Source organism: Chrysemys picta, chromosome 11 (genome assembly GCF_011386835.1).
Source record: "Chrysemys picta bellii isolate R12L10 chromosome 11, ASM1138683v2, whole genome shotgun sequence".
In the NCBI taxonomy this organism is placed as follows: domain Eukaryota; kingdom Metazoa; phylum Chordata; order Testudines; family Emydidae; genus Chrysemys; species Chrysemys picta.
This window is the reverse complement of record NC_088801.1, coordinates 61957858-61985402: the sequence shown is the minus strand read 5'-3', so window position 1 is coordinate 61985402 and position 27545 is coordinate 61957858. Positions and strand designations below refer to the sequence as shown.

Here is a 27545-nt window from a genome sequence, read left to right as displayed (position 1 = left end):
ATGTGCTGATGAATTGATCAAGAACTGCAAAGGATGGAAGAAAAAATGTTTAAGGAGCAGAAAAAGGTTGCAGCTATGCAAGCTGAGGGTTCAGAGAAACCTGCTCTATAGAGAAGCCCCGATCACAAGTTGCTCCCCAAGGGTCCTCAGGAGTGGGAGATGGTAACTAGATTAAGATGGGATTCAAATGGGAGGCCTAGGACAACTGTCATTGTGGGAGATAATGGACCCAAAGATGCCCTATTGGATAGTGGGGCTGGTGTTAATATTGTAAGTAGAAGTTGTGATTTGTCTCGATATGTGTCAGAGATCATTACAGCAGCCTCCTTTATTGGGGAAAGAGTGACAGGAAAAATGTATCATTCAGTAGAAATAGCTATACCCAGAGAGAGAGTGGGGGATTTTTGTAGTAAAGAACAAATGCTTCAGATAGATCAGGCGGCTGAGCCAGTAATATTGGGGACTCCTTTTTTGAAGAGGAATCGGTTAGTTTTGGATTTATCTATGGAGTTCTGTGGTGTGTGTCCAGCTGGACGGAAAGCATCCTGACAGCAGGTACATTCCAAGAGTATGTGCTGCAGAAGCAGTGGAGGAGATTATACTGGATCAACAGGATGTGTGGGTAAAGGAGTTTCCCAATGTATGAGTTAAGAATAAAGCAGAATGTGTTAAAATCGAAGCATGTATTAAAATCGTGGAGGACAAAGTGCCACCACAGAGACAATATAAATATCCTGTGCAAGCAGAGGCAGGAATTGAGAAAATAATTGAATCATTAGAGCAACAGGTAGTGATTGAAAAGGGGAATTCCTCATACAAATAGCCCACTTTGGCCCATATTAAAAGCCTCAGGAGATTGGAATTGACAGTGGATTTTAGACATATTAATAAAGCTACTCCCAGTATGGCACCAATAGCAGCAGATCTACCTCAAGTGATGGAAAGAATACAGGAGGCCTGTAGTGGGGCAGCTGAAGAGGACTTATTGGGAGCCAATCAGGGCCAGGCTCAGCCCTATAAAAAGGCTGCTCAGAGAGGGAGCACGCAGTCTGTCCCAGGCCTTCGATAGGGTCTGTCTCCAGGGCTGGAAGACTAGCACCTGGGACAGCGCAGTGCTGGGCAGGCCTGAGGGAGCAGAAGGGAATTCCAACCTGGTGTCTGCCAGGCTGCAGGCCCTGAGGGGAAGTGCCTAGCTGGTGCGAGGGGCTGAAGGGGAAGCAACCCAGGGATGTGGACAGACGGAGGGAGAGAGGAGGGCAGGACAGCTGCCACTAGAGGGTCCCTGAGTTGGGACCCAGAGTAGTGGGCGGGCCTGGGTCCCCCCTTCCCCCTTACCTTACACCCAGCCAACGGGAGTGGCTGTCTTGGGCTGCACCAACACCCTGCCAAGAGGGGTGTGACTTTGGGGGTGCAGTTGCCCACATTGGCCGGGGCACAAAGAGACAGCTGATTGACCCGCCCCCGGAAGGGGGCGAGGATGGACTAAGGGACTGCCAGAGGGCGGTGGCCTGAAGAGGACGCCGCCAAGTTGGGAGCAACGCGGGTCCACACGCCAACCGAGGGCGATACGACGGATGGGACACCACTGGGAGAGGGCGCTCCAAGGCTGGGAGAGCTAATTCCTAAGGACAACCAGCAGGAGGCACCGCAGGGGTAAGTCCACGCTGCTACAAGGCCCCTAAATGGTTCTCTGTCATAGATTTGGCAAATTGTTTTTTTGCCATCCCATTGCGTCCCGATTCTGGGGCCCGCTTTGTGTTTACTTTTAAGGTACAACAGTATTTATTTAAAAGAATTCCCCAGGGCCTACACTGTGCTCTGGCTATTGCACACCAACAAGTGGTGTTATTGTTGGATCAATTATCCAAAGAGGATCGGGAGAATGACATATTAGTGTGGGGGGACACAGAAGAGGAGGTGACTGAGCAGACTAAAGAAGTGTTGAGACTCATCCAGGAAACCGCTTTCAAGGCTAATAAAGAGAGCCCAACTAGTGCAGAGGAGAGTGAATTATTTGGGGGTGATCCTAGGGGAACAAGGAATTCAGGTAGATCAACAAAAGGTAAAATCATTAATGAATTTACCAAGGCAGAGGATTCTCATGCATTGAGGGTGATGTTAGGAGGGTTTAACTATTTAACTATTTAACTAGGAAACATCTGGAATTTTGCCATTATAACTGGACCCTTGTGACGTTTACTAAAAAAGAAAGTCTAATGGGAGTGGGGGCCTGAACAAGAAAAAGCTTTCTGTCATTTAAAACAAGCCTTGATGCAAGCTCCAGCATTGAAATTCCCAGAGATAAACAAGTCATTTGTGATTAAGTTGGCAGCAACCCAACAGAGTCTAGCGGCAGTATTAATGCAGGAAATTGACACTAAGTTTATACCAATGGCATACGAGTCTAGAAGATTAACCCCATACAGAGCAGAAGTTTGGGATCTGTGAAAGAATGTTTAGCTGCTATGTGGGCCCTTGAAGTTTTTGCTTTGACTACTGGCACAGCCCCTATTATCAATACAAACACCTCACTCTCCCCTGAAGTATATTTTATCAGGGAAACTGCAGGGGAAATGAGTATCGAATGCCAGGATGGCCCAATGGACCTTGATGTTAACTAGCAGAGATGTTACTTAATAACAAACAAGCAAGGATGTTACCATATGCCCTCCTGATGGATGGAGAGGAGCATGAATGCCCACTTCCAGAAACCGAACCAAAGTTAGTTGAAGAAGCACCCCCAGTAGATGACGTGTTAAGCCTCGGAGAAAAAGAGGTTTGGTTTATGGATGGTAATTCATACCATGAGAACTCTAGGCAATATACGGGATATACTGCTGTACAAATTGATGGGGAAACTACTTCTGGTTCTGAGGGTATGACTTCAGCTCAGGGAGCAGAGGTCAGAACTCTTAGTGATCTGCTTAAACAGAAAAATAATGTTGCAGACTGTCTTTATGTCTTTATGGATTCAGACTTTGTGGTACAAGGACTGTTATACTGGATTGAGATTTGGAAAAAGAATCATTGGGAAACAGCTGAGGGGAAAAATTTGGTCCAAAAGGAGAATTGGAAATCTATCTATGATTGGTTGAAAAAACACCCAGGAAAATTAAGAGCAAGACATATTAAGGGTCATCAAAAGCAAGAAGGGAATGAAAAATATTGAAATGATGAAGCGGAGGCTTTAGCTAAATTAGCAGCAAAGGAACCTTTGGGAGTTATGGTAGTTACTAGAGCTCAAGCCATAAAACAGGAGGTTAAACCTGAGGAAAGACGGGGTAACGGGAATATACAAGGTGGCTATGCGGTAAATAAAAAAATAGAAGAGGTAAAGTGGGCACCTGACAAACTTCAAAGAGAAGAGATTATTAACCTGTGTCACTCTATGGCCCACCAAGGTATAGAGAATACTCTCTTTAAGGTAAAACAAATTGGAATATGGCCTAAGGTGCAAAAGGGCATAGAAAACTTTGTTAAAAACTGCAAAAGGTGTGCAGCAGACTGGAATAGACCACTGAAATTGGGACCCTTGTTGCACCAAAGAATTGTGCAGCCATGGAATAGAATACAAGTTGATTATTGTGACAAAGTGGGACTATTCTTAATGTTTCCTCTGAATACTGTGTGAGTGCCTCAGTTTCCCCTATGCATTTCTTAAGTCTCCAGTGTGCATAAATGGCCGACACACTGTATTCTGGCAACAAATGGCTGGGGCCCTTCCCCCCTGCAAGGGAATAGCTGAAGGTGAACAAAGAGATCAGGTGACCTCCTGGCCCAGGAAAGAGACAAAGGCCAGAAAATAGGGGCTGGAGGAAGTTTCAGTTTGGAGCTGGCTGGGGACAGGGAGTGAGTGCAGACGGGGTTGTCTGGCTCGCTGGGCCCCAGAATGGACCCGGCTGAGGGATCCTGTTTTCCGTACCTACAAGCTCTGTTTTAGACCGTGTTCCTGTCATCTAATAAACCTCTGTTTTACTGGCTGGCTAAGAGTCACGTCTGACTGCGAAGTGGGGGTGCGTGCAGGACCCTCTGGCTTCCCCAGAACCCCGTCTGGGCGGACTCGCTGTGGGAAGCGCACGGAGGGGCATATGCTGAATGCTCTAAGGTCAGACCCAGGAAGGTGAAACCGTGTGAGCTTCTTGCCCTGAAGACAGTCTGCTCCAACGGAGAGGAGACTCCCCAAAGTCCTGACTGGCTTTGTGGGGAGCAGTTCCAGAGCATCACCTGGGGACTCCGTGACAATTATATTGATAAATTGCCTAAGACCCAAAGGGGGAATCAGTATTTATTAGTGATAGTAGATTCCTTCTCTGGATGGATGGAGGCAATTCCCACTAGAAATCATACTGCAGAGACCACTGCCAAAAGGTTGTGGGCCAAAAGTTGCCGATCCCTGAGCTAGTGTATGTAAGTCTACCTGAACTGGGAATTACACCTCTCAGCTGTTGTTCAGATGTACCCTAAGAAAGCTTAGAGGTGTTAGATAGCACAGCAACGAGACATACTGCATAGTCAATGATACTAGAATGCACTAGCTCTGCTACATTATCTAGTGCTGATGTGTAACAAATTCGCCGTCTCATAGTTCTGGCATACATAACAACAAATTTACAATGGAGCTGAAATTGCGATAGTTTTGCTGCACATTTTCTGCATTAGCATTGTTACATTGCACCCCATATTCTTCATAGTTGTATGATTATGACATAATTATGATGCACTTTGTACAAGATGGGTCAAGAAAGGTGTCATTGGAAAAGTTCTGATTTGCTGAATATGATTATCCTATTTGCATTCATGTATCATTTTTGTATCTGAAGTCATAAATATTGACTATGGATCTGTATTTCAAGTGGGCTTACTTTGGAAAACACCCACAGCCAGCCTTTCAGGTACAACAATGAAGAAGCTAGACAGTGCTAATAGTTGATCAACAAAGACAATGGGCCGTGGAATAACTTAGCCTTCCTGAGAGCCAGACAGCCTGTAAGTAATGGCTGCTATGACTCTGCAAGGGATGTAACCAGACCACATGTCTCTGGACTCCTGTATTTTCCCACAAACTGGTCTGGGAACCAAGTTTGAAACAAAAGGTTCCCGCCATTTGAAAAAGCTATATAAGGCAGGGAGTGAAATCACTGGTTGTTCTTCACTCCCCCACAACCGAACACCTAAGCGAAGCTCCAAAAGAAAAGGACTTGGAACGGGGGTGGGGATCCCAAGCTGCAAAGCAAGTGCAGCTTGTGCCTTGAGAATCTACAAGCCTGCTTGTGTCATCAGCCAGGGTGAGAGATTGTTAATTCAAATCCTATCCTTCTAGTATATTAAGCTTAGTTTGCATTTTTGTTTATTTGCTAGGTAATCTGCTTTGATCTTTTTTGCTATCACTCAATCACTTAAAATCGATCTTTTGTAGTTAATAAACTTGTTTTATGCTTTATCTAAACCAGTAAGATTGGAGAGAAGTGCTTGGAAATCTTAACTCAAGGGGCAGGGGCTGTTGCGTTTCCTCTCCACATTGAGGGAGGGGCAAACTTTATGAGCTTACTTTGTACAAATCTCTGTGCAGTGTAAGACGGTACAATGTTGGATTTATACTCCGGGAGGGGGGGGGGATCAGGGTGGAGGGTACGTTCCTGGGGAGCTGGGAAATTGGCTGGTGTCTGCTGGTTGCACTCAGATTTGTGTGAGTGGCGCCACCTGCTGTCGTGTTGGGTGATAACAGGGCCTGGGTGAGGCTGGCTGTGTCCCCAAAGCATTGTGAGCAGGGCCAGTCCAGCTGTGTGTCTTAGAGAGGCACGGTGGGCTCCCAGACTGCACCCCGTCACAAGCATCTCAAGCCTACTCACACAGTGATGGGAAGTACATATTTATTTTCTATCTCCAAATTTTAAAAAGTTGCAAATATTTCACTTAGACACGTCTGGTTCCCCCAGTGTGGCTGACCCCAGGGCCAGCTGCTCAGGCCCTAAGTCCTGGGGCTGCCCTCGGCAGCTGGTGCCACTGCCCTCCTCCAAGTAGCGGCCTCCCCACCCCCTCCCCAGCAGTGGTCCCAGAGGCAGGCAGACAGAGCAGTTGCTGCTCGGCAGCCCCCAGCACCTGGTGCCACTGGCCCCATCTTGCCGAGCCGTAGCTCCTTATTGCCTGCGACCTGTCCATGACTTTTACTAAAAATACCCATGACTAAATAAATCATAGCCTTAGTAATGACTACTGGCTACTATTCCTGCTAATGTCCTGCAGTAGCAGTGCTGGTGCACTTCCACACTGGCTACTGCAAGATGGGGCTGATGATTCTCAGCCCTTCCCCTGTGTGCTGGAGCAGACAGCTTATTAAGTCTGGATGTGTTTCCTTTTCCTGAATTTACTCACAAGATACAAAAAGTCGTGTTGCTTCAAAACTGATAGCTGAAACTGGATTAGTTTCTGAGTACTTTCATGGTTCCTACTGGTTTCCATTACAGGCAACTACAAGGGGAAAACATGGCCAAATATATCTAAATATGAGCTTTTAAGGGGAAAACATTGATACTATTCAGACATGTGAGAATGTTTTCCTTTAAGAAGCTGTCAAATCAACACACAGAGATCTATTCTTCCTTCAGTATGCCACATAACCCCCAAACTGTGTGCGGTAGTTATATGTATAACTGGGAGAGAGAAAGCATATGTTTTATCTCCAGTTTTGTTTTCAGTTTATAAAATATGTTTCATACAAAACCAGTTCATTTCTTATCACATGTATATGTACTAGGCATGCTGTGAATTCTGTTAAATGTTCTCCATCCCTCTCACTTATAAAGATGTTCCTTCACAAGAGGCTTTTTATATTACTGAAATGAAAATACTTATTCACACGCTTCTGTTATACCCCCATCAGATATTTGTATTTTCCATGAGCTGTGCTCACAGCATTGCCTACTTGTGGCAGTTAGGAGCACTGCAGGATTTTATATATTATGGCTAGACTACACTACCCGCCCGGATCGGCGGGTAGAAATCGATCTCTCGGGGATCGATTTATCGCATCTCATCTAGATGGATAAATTGATCCCCGAATCAACGCGCGTACTCCCACCTTGTCAGGAGGAGTAAGCGCCATCGACGGGGGAGCCGCGGCGGTCGATTTGCCGCCATCCTCAGAGCGGGGTAAGTCGAATAGGATACGTCAAATTCAGCTACGCTATTCGCGTAGCTGAATTTGCATATCTTAAATCGATTCCCCCCCCCAGTGTAGACCTAGCCTTAGATAGAGATAGATTTAATCAAGCTTTGAGATATACAGATAGATAATCTAATTATTCAACAGTGACTCGTGGAAAGCTCCTTCACAGTTCTGAGTTCCCCCAGAGGGCAAATTTGTGGCAGCTGCAAGCTTTGAGAAAATACCAAGAATAAATCTGTGGTTTCTTACAAATAGGAACCTTTCTACATAGCAGCCCAAGTCAATCCTCTGCAGTGAAACTGTAAAATTATTTTTTCAACCATTTAACAAGTGCTGATTTCATTTCTTTTCATCCTAATGTCTGTAAAGCCAACTTTCCATATAATGACTTAAATAATCAACTCGGTGATATAGTTTTCAGGAACCATAATGATACTTACTGCATCTACAAGGTTTACCACAGATTTTGCAAAGTTGTTTGTGTACGCCTGGGAAGAACGATGTTTTTTGAACTAAAAGAAAAAATTAAAAAGAAATTAGAACTTGAATAATTACTGGAGTTAGATTTGTTTCAGCAAATGTGGAAAATGAATAATCTTAACACATGCTAAGGGAGAAATCACAAAAAATGGTCTTTCCAGATCACAGCATGCCTCCTAAAGTCTATGCTTCTGTGGAATTAAATGAAAGCCTGTGCCAGGCTCAATAACATTTAACATGTACACATACAAAATATTTTAGTAAAAACTGTTCAACTATAAAACAGCCTCTTAAAACTTTAAGAGTTTAAATAGTCAAAATTTTAAAAAGACATAATTGGGGCTAACGTGAGTTTTTCTAGAGCTCAAACTTATAAATGAGAGCTCAGAACTGGCCCCTAATTGTCATGTTTAAACCATTTAACTACCATTCACCACTGACAGTGCCACACAACCTGAACTCTGACACCAAGAAGATGCCACCCTCTAATTGTCATTTTACATACAACCCTTTACCAACCTATCCTTTCACAATATATCCTACTACCGCACCAAACATCCACAACTACTAGGGTCGGGTATGCGTAGAAGGGTGAAAAGGGGACAGAGTTAAGCTTGCAGTGCTTTATCTGTGTTAAGATAATGGTGAGTGAGTGTTTGAGGGTAGAGAAATAGAGACTAGGTATTGTTAGATGGCTTAACTTTTCATTTTCTTTCTTTTTGTGGATATATGTTGCATGTGTAGCAGACTTAACTGTTTCTGAAGTTTTTTGTGTATTATAATAAATGTGCATGTGACTTTCTGTATATTGTCTATCAATCCCCTCTGCCAACAAGTCAAACTTGCCAAAGATGATTGAGACTCAACAAAATTGTAAAGTTACAATTGTATTTCACAATATGAGCTGCAAAAAAGGAAAATTTGTGTCTTCAAAATGTCATGGACAATGAACTCAAAATCTGCAAAAAACAAACTAGCTAAAAGTTTTCCATGAAAAAGTTCTCACCAATTTCAGCCAATCCTGCTTACTAGCAACAGGTCTTGCTACTAAAGAGTCATATTATGAGGTTCCTCAAAAGGTCTTATCTACCCTCATTCTAAAGCATAGTAGACTTGATGTGAGACAAGAAGGTTCATGTGCCAAACTCTAAGCAACTGAGTTAGTACTCACATGCTTAAAGTCAGGCTCATGCTTAAATACCATCCCGAATCAGGGCGAGTAAAATGAAGACTCCCTGGACTCTAACAGACATGCCTGGAGCCCCTTACAGAAGGAAATTTAAAAATTACAACTATTAAATAGTTTTATCTAAACAGCCAGTTACTTTACCTGTCAAACTAAACATTATAGAAATCATCTCTCAAAGCTGCTACATCACATTAAATTGGTAAACTGTATACCAATTTTTCTTTTCATTCAGACCGATGCTATTTTTGTCTCATGCAAGTCATTCAGTTAAATACAGATGAAATGCATAGAGATGGTGGATTTCACCCTATCAGCCTTGACTCAAATAGCAGCTACAGCCCATCCACTCCACTTGCACAAGGTGATAAGCCAGTTGATTTGTGTATTCACTGATCCCATGGCTCCCTCCTGTGGCCTACTTGAACACCACCTTCCTCAGTGGCCTATGCACAGCCAGTGCTGGGATCCCCACTTCCCACACCATATAGGGTTGGCAGGGGACCCTACCTGTGCAATTGCTCTTTTAGCAAATCACCTCATGCAGCACCAACATGGGGCTTAAATGGTATACACCAACACCATTAAAGTAGATTTTGAGGTTTTTCCTTAGGGAACCCTTTGGTACTAGTATATATTTTATCCTTAACAAGTTGAAACAATTTTCTGGAAGTGGAAAGTGAAAACAGTATTCTTGTGTTTCATTCTTCATTAAAATATTTGAAAACAGAGAGCTATACTGACAGTATAAAATACCAGAGAAGTTCCAGAAATAGAAACTAAGATGAATATAACTGTCTAAAAATAAAGAATGGAAATAATGCATTTACTTGGGTCTTCATTGTTACAATGAGTTGAAGTTTTAAGAAAATATGAAAAGCGAGTTAAAACATTAAACAATTATCAATACTTGATACATTTCAATGTCAGAAACACTGTGTAAGAGGATTTTTTCAAAGTAAAATCTTACTGCAGGAGAAATCTGCCCTCTACTGGTAAGCAAAACTCATAAGTATATGCTTATAAGTTCTGGGTAGTACAACCCTTACTCACATTGGTGAACACTTACAAGTAGCCTAATTTGACAATTTCATATCAAAAATGGCATTACCTGTTTCTGAGTCACCGATGACTCAGAAGCAAACGATTTGGAATGCTTACGGATCGATGTTCTAACAAATAAAGCACAAGATGGGATACTAGCTGGTGTCTGCTACAGTTCACCAAATCACACTAGAGAACGGTATGAGTAAGGAATAAAATGTGTTAATATGGGGGATTCAATCTGAGTGACATGTTCTGGACTTCTCATGCTGCCAGTAGTAAAACATCCTTTGGAATTTTTAAATATTATAGATGACAATTTCCTAATTCAAAAAGTGTCACTTCTAACAAAATGGAATTATATATAAGACCTTATCTTGACAGATAAAGAGGAATTAATCACAGATCTAAAAAATTAGTAGCCGTGTAGGTCCAAGTGCTGAAGGCTTGATTACATCTGTTATGTGCAAACAGAATATACGCCAAACCAGTCATATGGATACTTGGTGCTTTTAAAAGGCCAATTTCTCTAAGTTGAAAACAATTATAAGCTGAATCAGCCGGAAGAAATAACTTAAAAAGAAAAATCTGAACAATAATTAGGAAATGTTTAAGAATATTTTACTAGATGCTCCAAAAAACCAACAATTCCACAATTGAGAAAGAAGGCTATACTGGTATTTAAAACAAACAAACAAACAAAAACCTTGCTTAGCAATGAAGTGAAAGCAGCAGTCACAAATAAAAAAAACATAGAAATGGAAAAAATAATTAATATGAATTAGAAGCTAGAGCTGTAGAAAATTGGTAAGAGAAGCAAAAGGACACAAGGAGAAATCTATGGCCAGCAGAGTTACGGACAATAAGCTGTAGTTTTTTTTATGTATTTCTAGAACAAAAGGAACCCTAACGATGGTACTGGTCAACTACTAGATAGACGCAGCAAAATTGGCAGAAGTGTTCAATACATACTTCTGTTCATTTAGCTTTTTTCAAAATACAGATAATGTATTTTTATCCTATGATGATGAATACCTTCCATTTCAAAAGTGATTCAGGAGGATGCTAAAAAACAGCTACTAACCTCAAACATTCTTAAAATTAGCAAGTCCAGATAACTTGCATCCAAGAGTTGACAGAGGAGCTCTCTAGACCATTAATGTTGATTTGTAATAAGTCTTGGAACACTGTAGAAGTTCCAGGGGACTGGAAGAAAGCTAATGTTGTGCCAATATTTTAAAAGGGTAAATGGCACAACCCAGGTCATTACAAGCCTGTCAGACTGACTTTGATCCTGGACAAAATAATGGAATAGCTAATATGGAGTTTGATAAATAAAGACTTAAAAGAGGGTAATATAAATAATGCCAATCAAAATGGATTTAAAGAAAATAGATCTTGTCAAAACTAACTTCTTTTTTTTTTTAAATAAGATTTCAACTTTGACTAATAAAGGTAATAGTGTTGATGAAATATACAGTAACTCCTCACTTAAAAGTTGTCCTGGGTAACTTTGTTTTGTTGCTGATCAATTAGGGAACATGCTTGGTTAAAACTGTGCAATGCTCCCTTCTAACGTCGTTTGGCAGCTGCCTGCTTTGTCCACTGCTTGCAGGAAGAGCAGCCCGTTGCAGCTCGCTGGTGGAGGCTTGGAACCAGGGTGGACCGGCAGCCCCCCTATCAGCTCCCCGCTCCCTTAAGTTCCCTGTGCAGCAGCCACTGCCCAGCTGTCCCTCCCCCCACTGCCATGTGCTGCTCCTGCCCTCTGCCTTGGAGCTGCTCCCCAGGAGCCTCCTGCTTGCTGTGCAGGGGAGGGGGGAAGAGAGAGGCTAATGTCAGGGTGCCTCCCTCCCACCTACTCCTGCTCCCTGCTTACCCCTTCTCCATATAGAGCAGGATGGGGACAAGACAGGGCTCAGGATGGAGAGAGCTTGCTGGTCACAGCTGCTGTCTGAACTTCCTGATCTTTTTAAAGGCAATATACATAGAGTGGTGTCAGCGACTCAAAGGGGCAATGCGCATCTCTCTCTCTCCCCCACACACAGGGTATGTGTCTCTGTCTGGCATGCTGTCTCCCCTCCCTCCATTCATGCTGCCTTGTAGAGTGTGAGGCTACATTCACAACAATGTGTTAACCCTTGAGGGCTCAGCCGATTGCTAGTTCATCATTTACCAGTAAGGCATTCCCTGGGAAATATCCCACCCTCTGACTCCACCACCTCAACCAAGCTTCACAATCATCATTGCTGTGTACAGTATTGCTGTGAACAGTAAACTGTTTGTTTAAAACTTATACTGTGTGTGTGTGTGTGTGTGTGTGTGTGTGTGTGTGTTAAAAAAATATAGTTTTTTGTCTGGTGAAATAGATTTCCCTGGAACCTAACCCCCCCATATTTACATTAATTCTTATGGGGAAATTGGATTCGCTTAACATTGTTTCACTTAAAGTCGCATTTTTCAGGAACATAACTACAACGTTAAGTGAGGAGTTACTCTATTTACACTTCTGCAGGACATCTGACTTGGTACTACATGACATTTTGATTAAGAAACTAAAAAGATACTAAATTAACATGGCACACATTAAATATATTAAAAACTGGCCGATAGGTCTCAAAACATAATTGTAAACAGGGAATCATCATCAAGCGCATACGTTTCTAATGGGATCAGTTCTCGGCCCTATGCTATTTAAAATTTTTATCAGCAACCTGGAAGAAAACAAAGTACTCCTAGTAAAGTTTGCAAATGACACAAATAATAGGGGGTGGGGCAGAAAGGAGCCAATAGCTGCTGCCGCTCCTCCGGGCTGCCGGTGAGGGACGGTCCGCCGCTTCCGGCTTCCTCAGGGAGACCAAAGCGGCGACCCCGTCACTGGCAGCTCGCACTGCAGGCAGACCTGCCGCAGCCGGGGGAGAGGCGCCCCTCCTGTGACCCCAGTCCATTCTCCTCAGACCTGCCACAGACGGGGGGAGAGGTGACCCTCCCCTAGCCCCAACCCAGCCCAGTCCCCTGCCGGACCTGCTGCGGATGGGGGGAGAGGGTCCCCAACCCAACCCAGCCCAGCCCCAGACCTGCCGCGGATGGGGAAGAGGCGCCTATTCTGTGGCCCCAGCCCAGGAGCTGCCACGGTGGGGAGAGCCACCTCTCTTCCCACCCCCCCAGACCAGGTGCTGCTGCTGCTGGGAGAGAAAACTGTGGGGAGTCCTCTCTCCCCGCCGTAGCCCCAGGGCAGCCTGCACTCCAAACCCCTCATCCCCAGCCCGAGCCCTCACTCCCCCCACACTCCAACCCCCTGCTCCAGCCCCCTCCTGCACCCAAAACCCCTCATCCCCAGCCCCATCTCAGAGCCCGCATCCCCAGCCAGAGCCCTCACCCCCTCCTGCACCTCAACCCTCTGCCCCAGCCCTGAGCCCCTTCCCACACTCCGAACCCCTCAACCCCACTCCTGCCGCATTAATTTTATTATGTACACCAATATGGAGGTGATGTGTCGCACCACACCTCCATATTGGTGCACATAACAAAATTCATTCCGCACATGTGTGGGAAAAATTAGAATGAACACTGGTTCTGAGTTGAGGGCACAAATCTCAGATATCCAGCAGGCCGACGTCACCACTACCAGGAACGCAACCTTCCAGGAAAGGAGAAGGAGGGAGCAAGAAGCCAGAGGTTCGAAGGGAGGACCCATGAGCCACGACAGCACCAGATTCAAGTCCCATGGAGGTACAGGATGCCTAACATGTGGGTAGAGGCTCTCCAGGCCCTTAAGGAATCTGGCTGTGATATCCTAAGCGAAAACTGACCTGCCCTCGAACGGCGGGTGGAAGGCTGAGATAGCTACAAAATGGACCTTGATTGATGAGAGGGACATGCCCTGGACCTTGAGATGCAGGAGGTAGTCTAGAATGAGCTGCAACGAAGTTCGCTCACGGCAGACACCTTTATCCGCAATCCAGCAGATGAACTGCTTCCACTTGATCATGTAGCTCACTCTGATGGAGGGCTTTCTACTTCCCAACAAGACTCGCTGAACCTCGGCCCAACACTGGTGCATCTGCACATTTAGCCACACAGCAGCCAAGCCGTCAGATGCAGCGTGGCCAGGTTCGGGTTCGGGTGCAGAAGAATGCCATGGTTCTGGGAAAACAAGTCCACCCCGAGCGGCAGCTGGAACGGGGTCGCCACTGAGAGGCAACACTGCTGAACCACTGTTGGCACAGCCATGCCAGCGCTATGAGGATGACCTTCGCCCTGTCTTCATGAGGAACCCTGGAACCCAAAGGAAGGCGTACATTAGAGCCCCCGACCACGGCCGAACATGAAGCGGCCGAACATGAAGGGGCCGAACATGAACACAAGTGCCGGTGCCCCGGGAAAATGGAAATATGGAAGTATGCGTCCTTTAAATCGAGGGAGGCATACCAGTCTCCCAGATCCAGGAAGGGAATGATGGAGGCCAGGGAGACCATGAGAAAGAGAAGGTTACCCCCCTTGTGCAGTAACTGATGTTCTTCGAGATGGTTGTCCCTGTGGGTGCTCCACTTTAAGTGTCTTGGTGCCCTGCACTTGTAATCGGAGATTTGCAGTAGCAGTGCCCTGGTTGGCCGCGGCAGGCAGCTACTTAGCGTATGCAGCCAATCATCCCTCGGTTCCTTCTCTACCCCAAAGAGTCAGTGTGAAACTCCGAAGTAGAGGGAAGGAGGAAGGGTAGTGGAGCACCCACAGGGACAACCATCTCAAAGAAAAGACGGTTACTCACCGTTGTAACTGTTGTTCTTCGAGATGTGTTGCTCATATCCATTCCATTAGGTGTGTGCGCGCCGCGTGCACGATCGTCGGAAGATTTTTACCCTAGCAACACCGGCGGGTCGGCTGTGGAGCCCCCTAGAGTGGCGCCTTCATGGCGCTGAATATATACCCCAGCCGACCCGGCGCCCCCTCAGTTCCTTCTTGCCGGCTACTCCGACAGTGGGGACGGGGGGCGGGTTTGGAATGGATATGAGCAACACATCTCGAAGAACAACAGTTACAACGGTGAGTAACCGTCTTTTCTTCTTCGAGTGCTTGCTCATATCCATTCCATTAGGTGACTCCCAAGCCCAACTTAGGTGGTGGGGTCGGAGTGAGACATTGCTGTGTGCAAAACCGCTGATCCGAAGGCAGCATCGTCCCTGGACTGCTGCACTAGTGCATAGTGTTCTGTAAACGTGTGGACTGACGACCAAACCGCAGCTCTACAAATGTCCTGGATCGGAACTTGCGCCAGGAAAGCCGTCAAGGAAGCTTGGGCCCTCGTGGAGTGAGCGGTGAGGTGTGGTACTGAGACACCTGCCAGGTCGTAGCAAGTCCGGATGCAAGACGTAATCCAGGAGGATAGGCGTTGTGATGAGACCGGTGAGCCTTTCATTCGGTCGGCCACTGCAACGAAGAGTTGCGTCGTCTTTCTAAAGTGCCTTGTGCGGTCAATATAGAAGGCCAGGGCCCTGCGTACGTCCAGAGAATGCAAGCGTTGATCCTGGCGAGTAGCATGTGGTTTAGGATGAAAGACCGGGAGAAATATATCCTGGTTGATATGAAATGGAGAAACCACCTTAGGGAGAAAGGCAGGATGTGGGCGGAGCTGCACTTTATCCTTATGGAAAACTGTGTAAGGGGGCTCGGATGTAAGCGCCCTGAGTTCAGAAACGCGCCTTGCTGAGGTGATGGCTACGAGGAAGGCTGTCTTCCAGGATAGGTACAAAAGTGAACAGGTGGCCAGTGGCTCGAATGGAGGACCTGTGAGCTTGGAGAGAACCAGGTTGAGGTCCCACGTCGGAACGGGCTGACGTTGTTGTGGGTACATCCGGTCTAAGCCCTTGAGGAATCTAACGACCATCGGGTTAGAGAATACCGAGGACGCGAGTTCCCCTGGGTGAAAGGCCGATATAGCGGCCAGGTGAACTCTAATTGAAGATATCGCCAACCCTTGCTGTTTTAGGGAGAGGAGATATTCCAAAATGAGAGGGATAGGTGCCTGTAACGGGGACGTGGCTCGTTGTTCGCACCAACAGGAGAACCGCTTCCACTTGGCCAAGTATGTGGTCCGTGTTGAGGGCTTCCTACTGCTCAGCAGAATCTGTTGGACAGAGTGCGAGCACTGCTGCTCTGCCTGGGTGAACCATGGAGCAGCCACGCCGTGAGGTGGAGTGATTGCAGGTCGAGGTGACGCAGGCGGCCGTGGTCCTGAGAGATGAGATCCGGGCATAATGGAAGCGGGATCGGTGTCTGAACCGAGAGCTCCAACAGCGTGGTGTACCAATGTTGTCTCGGCCACGCTGGGGCGATCAGAATCACCTGTGCCTGGTCTCTGCGCAATTTGAGCAGTACCTTGTGGACCAGAGGAAACGGAGGGAAGGCATAAAACAGGTGGTCTTTCCAGGGAAGGAGAAACGCATCCGAGAGGGAGCCCGGAGCTCGACCTTGCAGGGAGCAGAACACGTGGCACTTCCTGTTGTCTCGAGATGCAAACAGGTCTATCTGGGGAAACCCCCACTTCTGGAAAACGGAATGTATGATGTCCGGACGGATAGACCACTCGTGTGTTTGAAAGGACCTGCTGAGTCGGTCCGCCAGAGTGTTCTGGACTCCAGGGAGGAACGATGCCGTGAGATGGATTGAGTGGGCGATGCAGAAGTCCCACAGGCGAATGGCCTCTTGGCATAGAATTGAGGAACGTGCTCCTCCTTGCTTGTTGATGTAAAACATGGCAGTGGTGTTGTCGATGAGAACTAACACACAGCGGCCACGTAGGAGATTGAGAAATGCCTGGCACGCCAGGCGCACCGCCATCAGTTCCCGAACACTGATGTGCAGGGCTATCTGGGGTGCAGTCCCCAGGCCCTGGGTATGGTGTTCGTTGAGATGGGCGCCCCAACCCAGGGATGAAGCGTCTGTGACCAGGTGCAGAGAGGGTTGTGGGGCGTGAAACGGCATCCCCTCGCAAACCACCTTGTGGTCTAGCCACCATGTGAGGGAGGTCAGGACCGAGTTCGGGACCGTGACCACCATGTTCAGGCTGTCCCGATGTGGGCGGTATATTGATGACACCCAAGTCTGGAGTGGGCGAAGCCCAAGTCTGGCATGCCTGGTTACGTACGTGCAGGAAGCCATGTGACCCAGCAGGGTAAGGCACGACCTCACCGTGGTAGTTGGGAAGGCCTTGAGTCCTTGAATGAGGCTCGTGATGGTGCAAAAGCGATTGTCTGGCAGGATGGCTTGTGCACGTCTGGAGTCTAGAACCGCGCCGATGAATTCTATTCTCTGGGTAGGTTCTAGAGTGGATTTGTCCTTGTTGAGTAGGATACCCAACTTGTTGAATGTGTGCACTATTATGTGGACGTGATCTCGAACTTGTTCTTTGGTGCGACCGCGTACCAGCCAGTCGTCTAGGTACGGGAACACCTGTATCCCTTGCCGACGAAGGTACGCTGCCACGACAGCCATACATTTCGTGAACACCCTTGGGGCCGAGGATAGGCCGAAGGGAAGGACTGCAAATTGGTAGTGCACCTTGCTTACCACGAACCGCAGGAAGCGTCTGTGAGGCGGGTAAATTGCTATGTGAAAGTATGCATCTTTCATGTCGAGGGCGGCGAACCAGTCTCCAGGATCGAGGGAAGGGATAATGGTCCCCAAAGAGACCATGCGGAACTTCAACATTACTACGAATTTGTTGAGTCCGCGCAAGTCCAAGATGGGTCGCAGACCTCCTTTGGACTTGGGAATGAGGAAGTAACGGGAATAGAATCCCCTGCCCCTTAACTCCACTGGAACCTCCTCTATGGCCCCCATAGCAAGGAGCGTGGAAACTTCCTGTATAAGAAGTTGCTCGTGAGAAGGGTCCCTGAAGAGGGACGGGGAAGGGGGGGAGGAGGGGGGAATTGAGGAAAACTGGATAGCATATCCCCTGTCCACCGTGCGAAGGACCCAACGGTCCGAGGTTATAAGGGACCAGGCATGGTGGAAATGGGAAAGGCGATCCCGAAAGGATGGGGCTGGATCCTGTGGGATGACTGGGGCGCCGTCCTCGACCGCACCTTCAAAAGTTCTGCCTGGGGCCTGAAGGTGGTCTAGGTGGCCCCTGGTTCTGACCAGGTTGAGGGCCGGTCCACCTTCTTCTACCACCTCGTCCTCGCCTCCGGGTCGAGTCCTGTCTCTGACGAGGCGGGGGGGGGGGGTAGAAGCGCTGAGGCTGCGGTCTAAATGGCCTGCGCTGAGGGCCCACAACATGCATCCCCAAGGAACGCATGATCGTCCTGGAGTCCTTGAGGCTCTGCAGGCGAGAGTCCGTCTTTTCTGAAAACAACCCTTGTCCTTCAAAGGGCAGATCCTGCAGGGTTTGCTGCAGTTCCTGAGGCAGACCCGAAACCTGGAGCCAGGAGATCCTCCGCATAGCGATACCTGAGGCCAGGGTTCTCGCAGCAGAGTCCGCTATGTCTAAGGAGGCCTGTAAGGAGGTCCGAGCCACCTTCTTACCCTCCTCCACCAGGGCTCCAAACTCCTCCCTGGACTCTTGGGGAACCAACTCCTTGAACTTCCCCATGGAGTTCCAGGAGTTAAAGCTATAGCGGCTCAAGAGCGCCTGTTGATTAGCCGCTCTAAGTTGCAGCCCTCCGGCTGAGTAAACTTTACGGCCGAATAAATCGAGGCGCTTAGCCTCCTTCGATTTGGGCGCTGCGGCCTGCTGACCGTGGCGCTCCCTTGCGTTCACTGATGCCACCACCAGTGAACACGGCTGGGGGTGGGTATACAAGTACCCGTAGTCTTTAGACGGGACAAAGTATTTCCTTTCCACCCCTCTCGCTGTGGGTGGGATAGAGGCAGGAGTCTGCCATATCGTAGATACATTGGCTTGTATCGTGCGGATCAGGGGTAACGCCACCCTCGATGGGGCATCCGCTCCGAGGATATTCACGATGGGGTCGTGCACCTCCACTATCTCCTCCGCCTGCAGGTCCATATTACGGGCCATCCTACGCAGAAGATCTTGGTGAGCCCGAAGATCTATTGGAGGTGGACCTGTGCACGATGTGCCCGCCACTGCCTCATCCGGAGAGGAAGAGGAAGATGCCTCCGGTGGAACAGGATCCAAGGGAGGGTCCTGGTCTCCCTGCTCCTGGGCCGGAGCATCACCTGCGCTTGAGTCCAGGGCGTCAGGTGGTGCGGACACGGAAGCCTCCATGCCCCCTGGCGGAGGCCGAGAGATGGTGGACTCCGGGGCCCTTCTAACAGAGTGACTGGAGCGAGAGGTCGAAGCAACTGGAGCCCCTTGCGCCTGATGGTACGCCCACGGGGTCCAAAACGACCAGTGAGATGGGCCATGAGAATGGTCCTCTGTTATGTTCTGCCAATGGCCCAAGTCCTGTTCCTCGGCTTGCCCCTGAGGGGGGTATGCCGATCTCGAGAGGTCCTCCGAGGAGCGAGACACCGATCTCGATGGCCATGGCGGTGCCGAGAGCGTCGAGACGATTCCCGTGGGCTGCGGTGCCGCACGGTGCCGGTCCGGAGATGTTCTATCTCCACGCGGTGCCGGCGATCGGTGCCGGGACCGCGACCGGTGCCGATGACCTCGTCGGTGCCGGGAGTCGGATCTGGACCTCGACGAGGACCTGGAGTATGCCCGGTACCGGGAGCGGCCTCTCGACGTCAAGCGTCGACCGTAGCGGTGCCGAGAACTACGTCTCGACGTTGATCGGTGCCGACGATCATAGCGGTGCCGAGACGTAGAGCGGTGCCGCGAAGAAGATCTTGGCCGCGAGTACGACCGGTGCCGAGGTGATATTCGGTGCCGGGACTGCGAGCAGCGTGGGGACCTGCTTCGGGACCTGGATCGGTGCCGAGGTTCCAGCCCTTGCGATGGAGGGCGCATCAAGGCAGGTTTCCCCCTCGACTGGACCGGGCGAGTCAACGGTGCCGTCGGTGCCGGTGGTTGGGGCGGTGCCGGCTCCGTGAGAGCTATTAAGTCTCTCGCCGCCGCAAAGGTCTCTGGCGTCGACGGGAGGCACTGTATCACCGCCGGCCTCGGTGGAGACGCCATCTGCACCGGACTCAACGGCCTCGGCGCCGGAGTCGACGGTGCTGGAGGCACCTGTTTCCGGTGCTCCACCGGCGGACGCGGCTCTACCCCCGGCACTGGGGGAGCCAGCGTCTTCGGCACGGAGGTCCCCGTCTTATGGGCTTTCTTATGCCCTGGGGATAATGACCGGCGCCGAGGCACTTGCTGTGCTTGCGGCGCCGACGAGGTCCGGTGCTGGGGAGGCTCATCTGACGCCACTCGCGTGGTCGTCATGGCCGGTGCCGCCGGGGCACTGCGCACCGAGGCGCTAGGTGCCGGGGCCTGACTTGTAGATGGAGCGTCCGGACTAAGTGCCGCCTCCATCAGGAGTTGCCGGAGCCGAAAGTCCCGCTCCTTCTTGGTCCTTGGTCTGAAGGCCTTACAGATCTTGCACTTATCTGTTTGATGGGACTCTCCCAGGCACTTCAGACAGGAGTCGTGCGGGTCGCTCGTGGGCATAGGCTTAGCGCAGGAGGCGCACAGCTTGAAGCCGGGAGCGTTGGGCATGAGCCCGGCCCCGCGGCCGGGGGAGAAAGGGGGAGACGACCCCCTTAAACCCCTGAACTATTATAACAACTAGAACAACTTTTAAAACTATTGAACTATTTAACTATAAACACTAGGACTATAACTATAACTATAACTGCGAATAACAAACTAAGCTAGGGAGAGTGGAGAACAGCTAAGCAGCGCTCCACAGTTCCAACGACCGTCAGGGGCGGTAAGAAGGAACTGAGGGGGCGCCGGGTCGGCTGGGGTATATATTCAGCGCCATGAAGGCGCCACTCTAGGGGGCTCCACAGCCGACCCGCCGGTGTTGCTAGGGTAAAAATCTTCCGACGATCGTGCACGCGGCGCGCACACACCTAATGGAATGGATATGAGCAAGCACTCGAAGAAGAACCTCAGTTACTGCACCAGGTGAGTAACCGTCTCTTCTTCTTCAAGGACTGTCCCTGTGGGTGCTCCACTTCAGGTGACTATAGAGTAGTACCCCTCGATGGAAGACGGGGCTTCAGAGTATCTTTGTTAATGGTGGATAGCACCGAGAATCCGAACTGAGTGTCGGCAGAGTAATGTTGTTTCAGGGCATAGTTTTTGATAAACGTGTGGGCCGAGGCCCATGTAGCTGCCCTGCAAATGTCTATGATGGGTACATTATTGAGAAACGCTACTGACATGGATAGCGCTCTGGTGGAGTGCGTACGAACCCCAACTGGAGCTGGGATGTTGCTCTGATGATAGCACAGATGGCTATAGCCAGAAATCCACTTAGATAGTCTTTGTTTAGAGATGGCCTCACCCTTTGATCACTCTGTGACTTATAGAAAGAGACATGACCATTTTCTAAATGTCTTTGTTTTTTCTAGGTAGAAGGCCAGAGCTCTACGGATGTCAAGGGTGTGAAGGGATGCCTCCCTGTTTTCAGCGTGCAGTTTCGGAAAAAACACAGGTAAGTAAATGGGTTGCTTTAAATGAAATGAGGAGGCCTCTTTAGGTATAAATTTAGGGTGGGCTCTTAGGATCACTTTGTCTTTATGGAATGTGGTATGCAGCAGGTGTGCCATTAGGGCCTCTAGCTCCCTTACTCTTCTTGCTGAAGTGATCGCGATAAGGAAGGAGACCTTCATTGATAAATGTAGCAATGAGCAAGTCGCAAGGGGTTTGAATGGTTTCCCCATGCAGGTGCGTAGCATGAGGTTACGGTCCCATATCAGAGTAGGGTGTTTTAGGGGAGGGTAGATGTTGGTCAAGCCCTTTAAAAATTGTTTAGTTGATGGATGAGCAAAGATCGTGGTTCCATCTACCTTATCGTTTAGTGAGGTGATCGCTGCTAAGTGTACTTTATGGAGCTATTGGAGCTATTAAGGCCTAGTATGTAGTCCAGGACTCTGGATACAGGGGCAAAATGAGGAGACATATGGTGAACCTCACACCAGGAGCAGAAATGTACCCACTTATGAGCATATGTTTTGCGTGTGCTCGGTTTGCGACTATTCAAGAGAATGTCTTTAACCTCCTCAGAGTAATCCTGATCCAGGTCCATTAGCCATGGAGTAACCAGACCTTGAGGCAGTGAACCGCTAGGTTGGGGTGACTGACATGGCCAGTGTCTTGTGTCAGGAGGTGAGGAAGTAGCGGAAGGGTTTGAGGGGGTTTCACCGCCATCTGTCACAGGTATGGGAACCACGAGTTCCAAGAGTGCAATAAGTATGACCTGGGCCTTGTTCTGTCTGATTCTGTGTAGCACCCGGCTCAACAGAGGAATTGGGGGAAACGCGTACATTAGTGGTGCTTCCCATTTTGTAAGGAGGGCATCGCCCAGGGAGTGGTGACCGAGCCCCGCTAGGGAGCAATACTGAAGTCATTTCTTATTGAGAGCCATTGCACATAAATCTATAGTAGGGAACCCCAACTGGTTGAATATGGTCATGAGGGTTGGGTAGTCCATCTCCCACTCATGGGTTTGTGAGAAGTGTCTCTCAGTGGTCTGCCGTGGTATTCTGAAGTCCTGGCAGGAAACCTGCAGAAATGTCTATCTTGTTCGATATGCACCATTGCCATAGGTGTAGTGCCTCGATGCAGAGAGGGTATGATTGAGCTCCGCCCTGTCGGTTTATATAAAACGTGCAGGCTGTGTTGTCCATGAGGACATCAATGGTATTGTTGTGGATAAGCAGAAGGAAGTGTTCGCATGCTTTTCTGACTGCTCAGAGCTCTAGAATGTTTATATGTAGATTGGTTTCCGCTGGGGACCAGCGTCCCTGGATGGTGTTGTCCAGGTGGGCTCCCCATCCCACAAGGGAGGCATCTGTGGTGATTGTCATAGTGGGAGCTTTTTGTTGAAATGGGACCCCCAAGCAGATGTTTTGTGGTTGCATCCATCACTTGAGGGAATCCTTCACTCCGCGGGGCATAGTGAACTGTTTGTGGAGAGAATGCTTGTGTGGTATATAGCAGGTGCAAAGCCAGGCCTGTACGCATCTCATATGCAGTCTGGCATTTTAGACTATATAAGTTGTAGCAGCCATATGCCCAAGGAGCTGTAGGCAGGCCCTGGTGAATGTATGGAAATAGGCTTCGCGTCCAAAGTGGTCAAGCCTTTTCCAGTCGTTGTCGTAAGGGGTGGTTTTTGACTGGTGCTGTTTTCCCCTTTGGTTTAATGCCTCTATGACCAGTGAATTTGGAGCCGGGTGAGTAAATACGAACTCAGCCCTTTCACTGGTACATAATATTTTCTGTCCAAGTGTTTACAGGAGGATGAGGCAGCAAGAGGTGTCTGCCGTATTATCTTTGCAGGATCCATTATAGCAGCATTGATGGGCAGAGCTATCTTTGCTGATGGGGATGCCTGCAAAATGTCAGTAAGTTTGTGCTGGGTCTCTGGCAACTCTGCTAAAGAGATGTCCAGGGATTCTGCAACTCTTTTGAATAAGTCCTGGAAGGACCTGAAGTCATCTCCTGTGGTGGGAGGCGGTGGCATAATTGTTTCATCTGGGGACGAGGACAAAATATAGGTGGGTGGCAACGTATCACCTTCAGAAGCCTCTTTCTGCTCCTCTCCCTCTTCCTCCTGCACCTCCGGTGGTGGTGGGTTCGTGGGTACAGGGGACTGGGTGGCCCATGACGCTGGTAGGTTGGGGGGTTTAAGATTCTGGGCTCTGTAGATTGCCCATGGGTCCCAGTATGGCGAGGGGGTCCCAGTTTCGGAGAGGAATGACGAGGGGTGTAAAGGCTTTTCGTCCTCATCACTGGATAGTGGGGGTGCAAATCCTATTCGGTTCGGTCCTCGACTGACTGGGGTGCCGTCGGTGCCAAAAAGAGGGGTTCCTGGCGTGGACGTGATTGCCAGGTCCTCCTGTTTGGTGAAGAGTTGTGGTACCCCCCATAGGCGCCAAGTTTTCCTGGCGCCGGTGGGTGCTCGCCCCCGGCCTTGCCCCCTCCCGCCCCTGCTCCGACCCATTCCAACCCCTTCCCCAAATCCCCACCCCAGCCCCGCCTCTTTCCGGAGCGTGCCCTGTTCTCCCTCCTCCCCCCTCCCCTCCCTCCCTCCAGCTGTTTCACAGCGGCAAGTGCTGGGAGCTAGGGGGAGAAGCAGGGACACAGGCGCTCAGGGGAGGAGGTGGAGCGGAGGTGAGCTGGGTCGGCAAGCTTGGCTGCCGGTGGGTGCTCCAGCCCCGGAGCACCCATGGAGTCAGCGCCTATGGCGGTACTGTGAAGCTCTGTGCCGTGGATGACAGCGTAGTATGCTCTGACAGTGCCGAGGTCTTGTTAAGCTGTGTATATGCAGCAGGTGGCGCCATTACACTCTAGTCGGTGCTGAGGCATTCTTCAGCACTGTGGGTGCTGAACAAGGGAGCTTAGCTTTAGCTCATGCACCTGAGTGAAAGCCTGGTTGCTTCGGTGCCTTAGCTCCTCAGGATGTCTCGGTACCGGATGTTCTTGGTGCCTCTCGGTCCGAGGTTCTCGGTGCCATCGGTATCAGGGCACATTTTTCACCAGGACACCGCTTCTTTTTAGAGGGATTTCTGTGGTGATGACTGTGACCGATGTTTGGCCGCCTTCTTAGGTGCAGGGTCCTTAGACACAGTTTGGGTGGACTCCTTGTCTGAGGCTGCTGCTGGAGACCGCTGGCCAAGAGCAGTCCTAGACTCTGGATCGGAGTCTGGCCTGAGGGATTTCTCCATCATTAATCATTTTAGTTGGAGGTCCCTGGCTTTCAGTGTCCTGGCAGATAATTTCTTGCAGAGTAGACACTTCTGTGGTACATGGCTTTCCCCAAGACAGCGGATGCACTGACCGTGACCATCCAATACAGGAACTGATAGCCTGTTGGTCAGGCAATGTTAAAAGCTGGGGGAAACAGGCATGCCTGAGGAGGTTCAGATCTATAGAAAACGGTCGTAGTTCACTCACTGTTGTGGAAATCCACCAGTGGCGGGAGGAAGCTAACGAAATAAAGTGTTATTGTTTTTTGTTTGGTTGGTTTGGGGTTCTTGTTTTTTAGTGGGTAAATAAGGATGGAAATGGAAGAAAAACAAGAAAGGGGATAAATAAAAGTGGGAATATAAGCAATTTACTAAATAGACAGGGGCGCTGCTGTCGCTCTGACTCAAGCCAAAGGCGATAGAGAAGGAACTGAGGGACTGTTGGCTGCGCACACTAAGTAGCTGCCCAGAGTGGTGCGAGATGGCTGCCGCACGTGCGCGGCCAACCAGGGCACTGCTACTACAAATCTCTGATTACAAGTACAGACACCTAAAGTAGAGCACCCACAGAGACACTCCTCGAAGAAGAACTTCAACTTCTTGAGAGACGTGTTGAGGCGACACAGGTCCAGGATAGGTCTTAGGCCCCTTTTTGCCTTCAGAATTAGGAAGTAGCGGGAGTAGAATCCTCTGCCTTCCATGTTCAGAGGAACCTCTTCCACTGCCCCCAGATGCAGGAGGTTTTCGACCTCCTGAATGAGGAGTTGCTCATGAGAAGGATCCCTGAAGAGGAACGGGGAAGTGGGGTGGGAGGGATGGTCGGCTATAAATTGCAGGGTGTAACCCGAAGAAATGGTACTGAGTACCCAGTGGTCCGATATGATTTGGGACCAGGCCAACTGGAAAGGGCAGAGGCGTTTGAAGAAGGAGGGGGATGGATCCAGTACATTGGCTGGGCCACCGTCCTTGGACGTACCCTCAAAACGACTGCTTCTGGCCTCCCTGATTTTTGGGAGGGTCGGGCTGCACCGCTGGACGGGAAGACGATAGATACTGTCTCTTAGGCCCCCTGTCCTTCTCCTTCTTCCTGTAAGAGCCTGATCTGGAAGACCTGGACTGTGGCGAAGGAGGTGGTGGCGGACCACAGAACAGCTTCATGGACTGCTGAGGGGTATGCATGCCCAAGAAGTGGAGGGTGGCTCAGGAGTCCTTAAGCGCATGGAGCTGCAAGTCAGTTAGCTAAAAAAAGAGCCCTGAACCCTCAACGGGGAGGTCCTGGATTGTGGCCTGCATCTGTGGGGACAGCCCCGAGGCCTGCAACCACGAGCTGCGTTTCATGGCCACTGCTGACTCGATCACCCTGGCCGCCGAGACTGTCGCGTCCCATGCCTGGAGGACTCCCTGGCCACCGCTGTACCTTCGCTCACTAACACAGTGAACTCTGGGCACCGTCCTGCGAAGGGCCTTCGTGAACTTATTGAAGGAGTCCCACAGGTTGAACTTATAATGTCTCAGCAGGGCCTGGTGATTAGACACTAGGAACTGCAAGCTGGCCATTGAATAAGCCTTTTGGCTAAACAAGTCCAGCCTCTTAGTGTCTTTATTTTTCAGTGTCCTGCTAATCTGTCCCTACCTGTCCCTCTCGTTCACTGTGGACATGACCAGTGATGCTGCCGGGGGATGAGTATACAGATATTCAAAGCCCTCTTCGGGGATGTAATATTTCTTTTCCGCTTTCTTGGAAATCAGCAGAATAGAGGAGGGAGATAGCCAAATCATTGTGTCAATCTTGAGGACCCTCGGGTGGACGGGCAATGCAACCTGTGCTGGGGTGGTGACCGAGATGACACTGAAGAAGTTGTCAACCTCCTCAGCGAGCCCCTCAATTTGCAGACCAAGGTTCTCCACCACCCATTTAAGGAGGGTCTGGTGCACCTTAAAATAGTCCGGGGGACTGCTAGGATGGGGTGGCCTGGTGATTGCCTCATCCAGGGATGACGACAAAGGTTTTACCGCCTGTATGAGGGTGTCGTCCCCTTCTTTCGCGGGGGAGGGTTCCTTCGGTGCCCGGGTGCGGTGCACTGCGCTGCCTCTGCCTTCTGACTGTGGTGTTGGCAGTGCCACGGCTAGCTTGCCCGATGCAGCCAGGGAGGACTGGGAGTATTGGACCGGCATCACCAGCACCTCCCCACCATGGGATCCAGTACCACCACTGGGGGCCACTGTCCCTGTTGCACCAGTATCACTACTGGTGCTGCCTCGGTCTCCTCATTGGTGGGAGTTGCCCCTTCTTGGCGACAGGCTGAAGTCGCAGTCCAACCCTGATCATTGTCCCTCTGACGACCATGGTGGGGCCGTTGAGGCCTGGTGGGCGAGTGGCAGGATGACTGTGAGTAGCGCCGCCTGCCCGAGGAACGGTACTGGGGTGAACAAGACCGGTGCCGAGATCCTGAACGACCCCTCCAGGACAGCAACCGACGCCTGGGAGACTGCCTGGGAGAAGGTGACTGCCACCTCGGAAACCTGCAGCCAGAGGATTGCTGGTACCGTTGGTATGGGGAACGGCGCCTCAAATCCGGAGTCCCACGCCTACTAGGTGGAGATCTCATTGGAGAGCTGTCCTGGCAATGGCTAAAAGGAGTCCGAGGTTGTGGTGATAGGGACCTGCGTCTGTGGTCTGGCGACCGGGGGAGTTCTGCCAGGCTATGCTGCATCCCGGTGGGCTTGCCCTTCGGTGTTGGGGGCGGAGCCGCTTTGGTCATCTGGCGTGGCACATGCAGAGCCGGTCGGCTTTGCTGTCTAGCCCCTGGGACCGGTTCAGGCACTGAAGGCCCCACGATAGGCTGGGAGCCCCTGTCGCTG

General features: G+C 49.7%; 1 protein-coding gene across 13 annotated transcripts in view; it reads right to left on the bottom strand.

Annotated features, from left to right (window-relative positions):
- The window catches only part of ADAM23 (ADAM metallopeptidase domain 23), a 194049-nt gene that overhangs the window by 79180 nt on the left and 87324 nt on the right, over nucleotides 1–27545 (bottom strand). For all 13 annotated transcript variants that reach the window (XR_509333.4, XR_006176707.2, XR_010591646.1 and 10 more), the window contains exon 10: nucleotides 7606–7677. Coding sequence is in view for 9 of the 13 variants with exons in the window: in XM_008172506.4 (XP_008170728.2) it covers nucleotides 7606–7677 (72 nt within the window). In the remaining 4 variants the exon portion in view is untranslated. The remainder of the gene's footprint in view (nucleotides 1–7605; nucleotides 7678–27545) is intronic.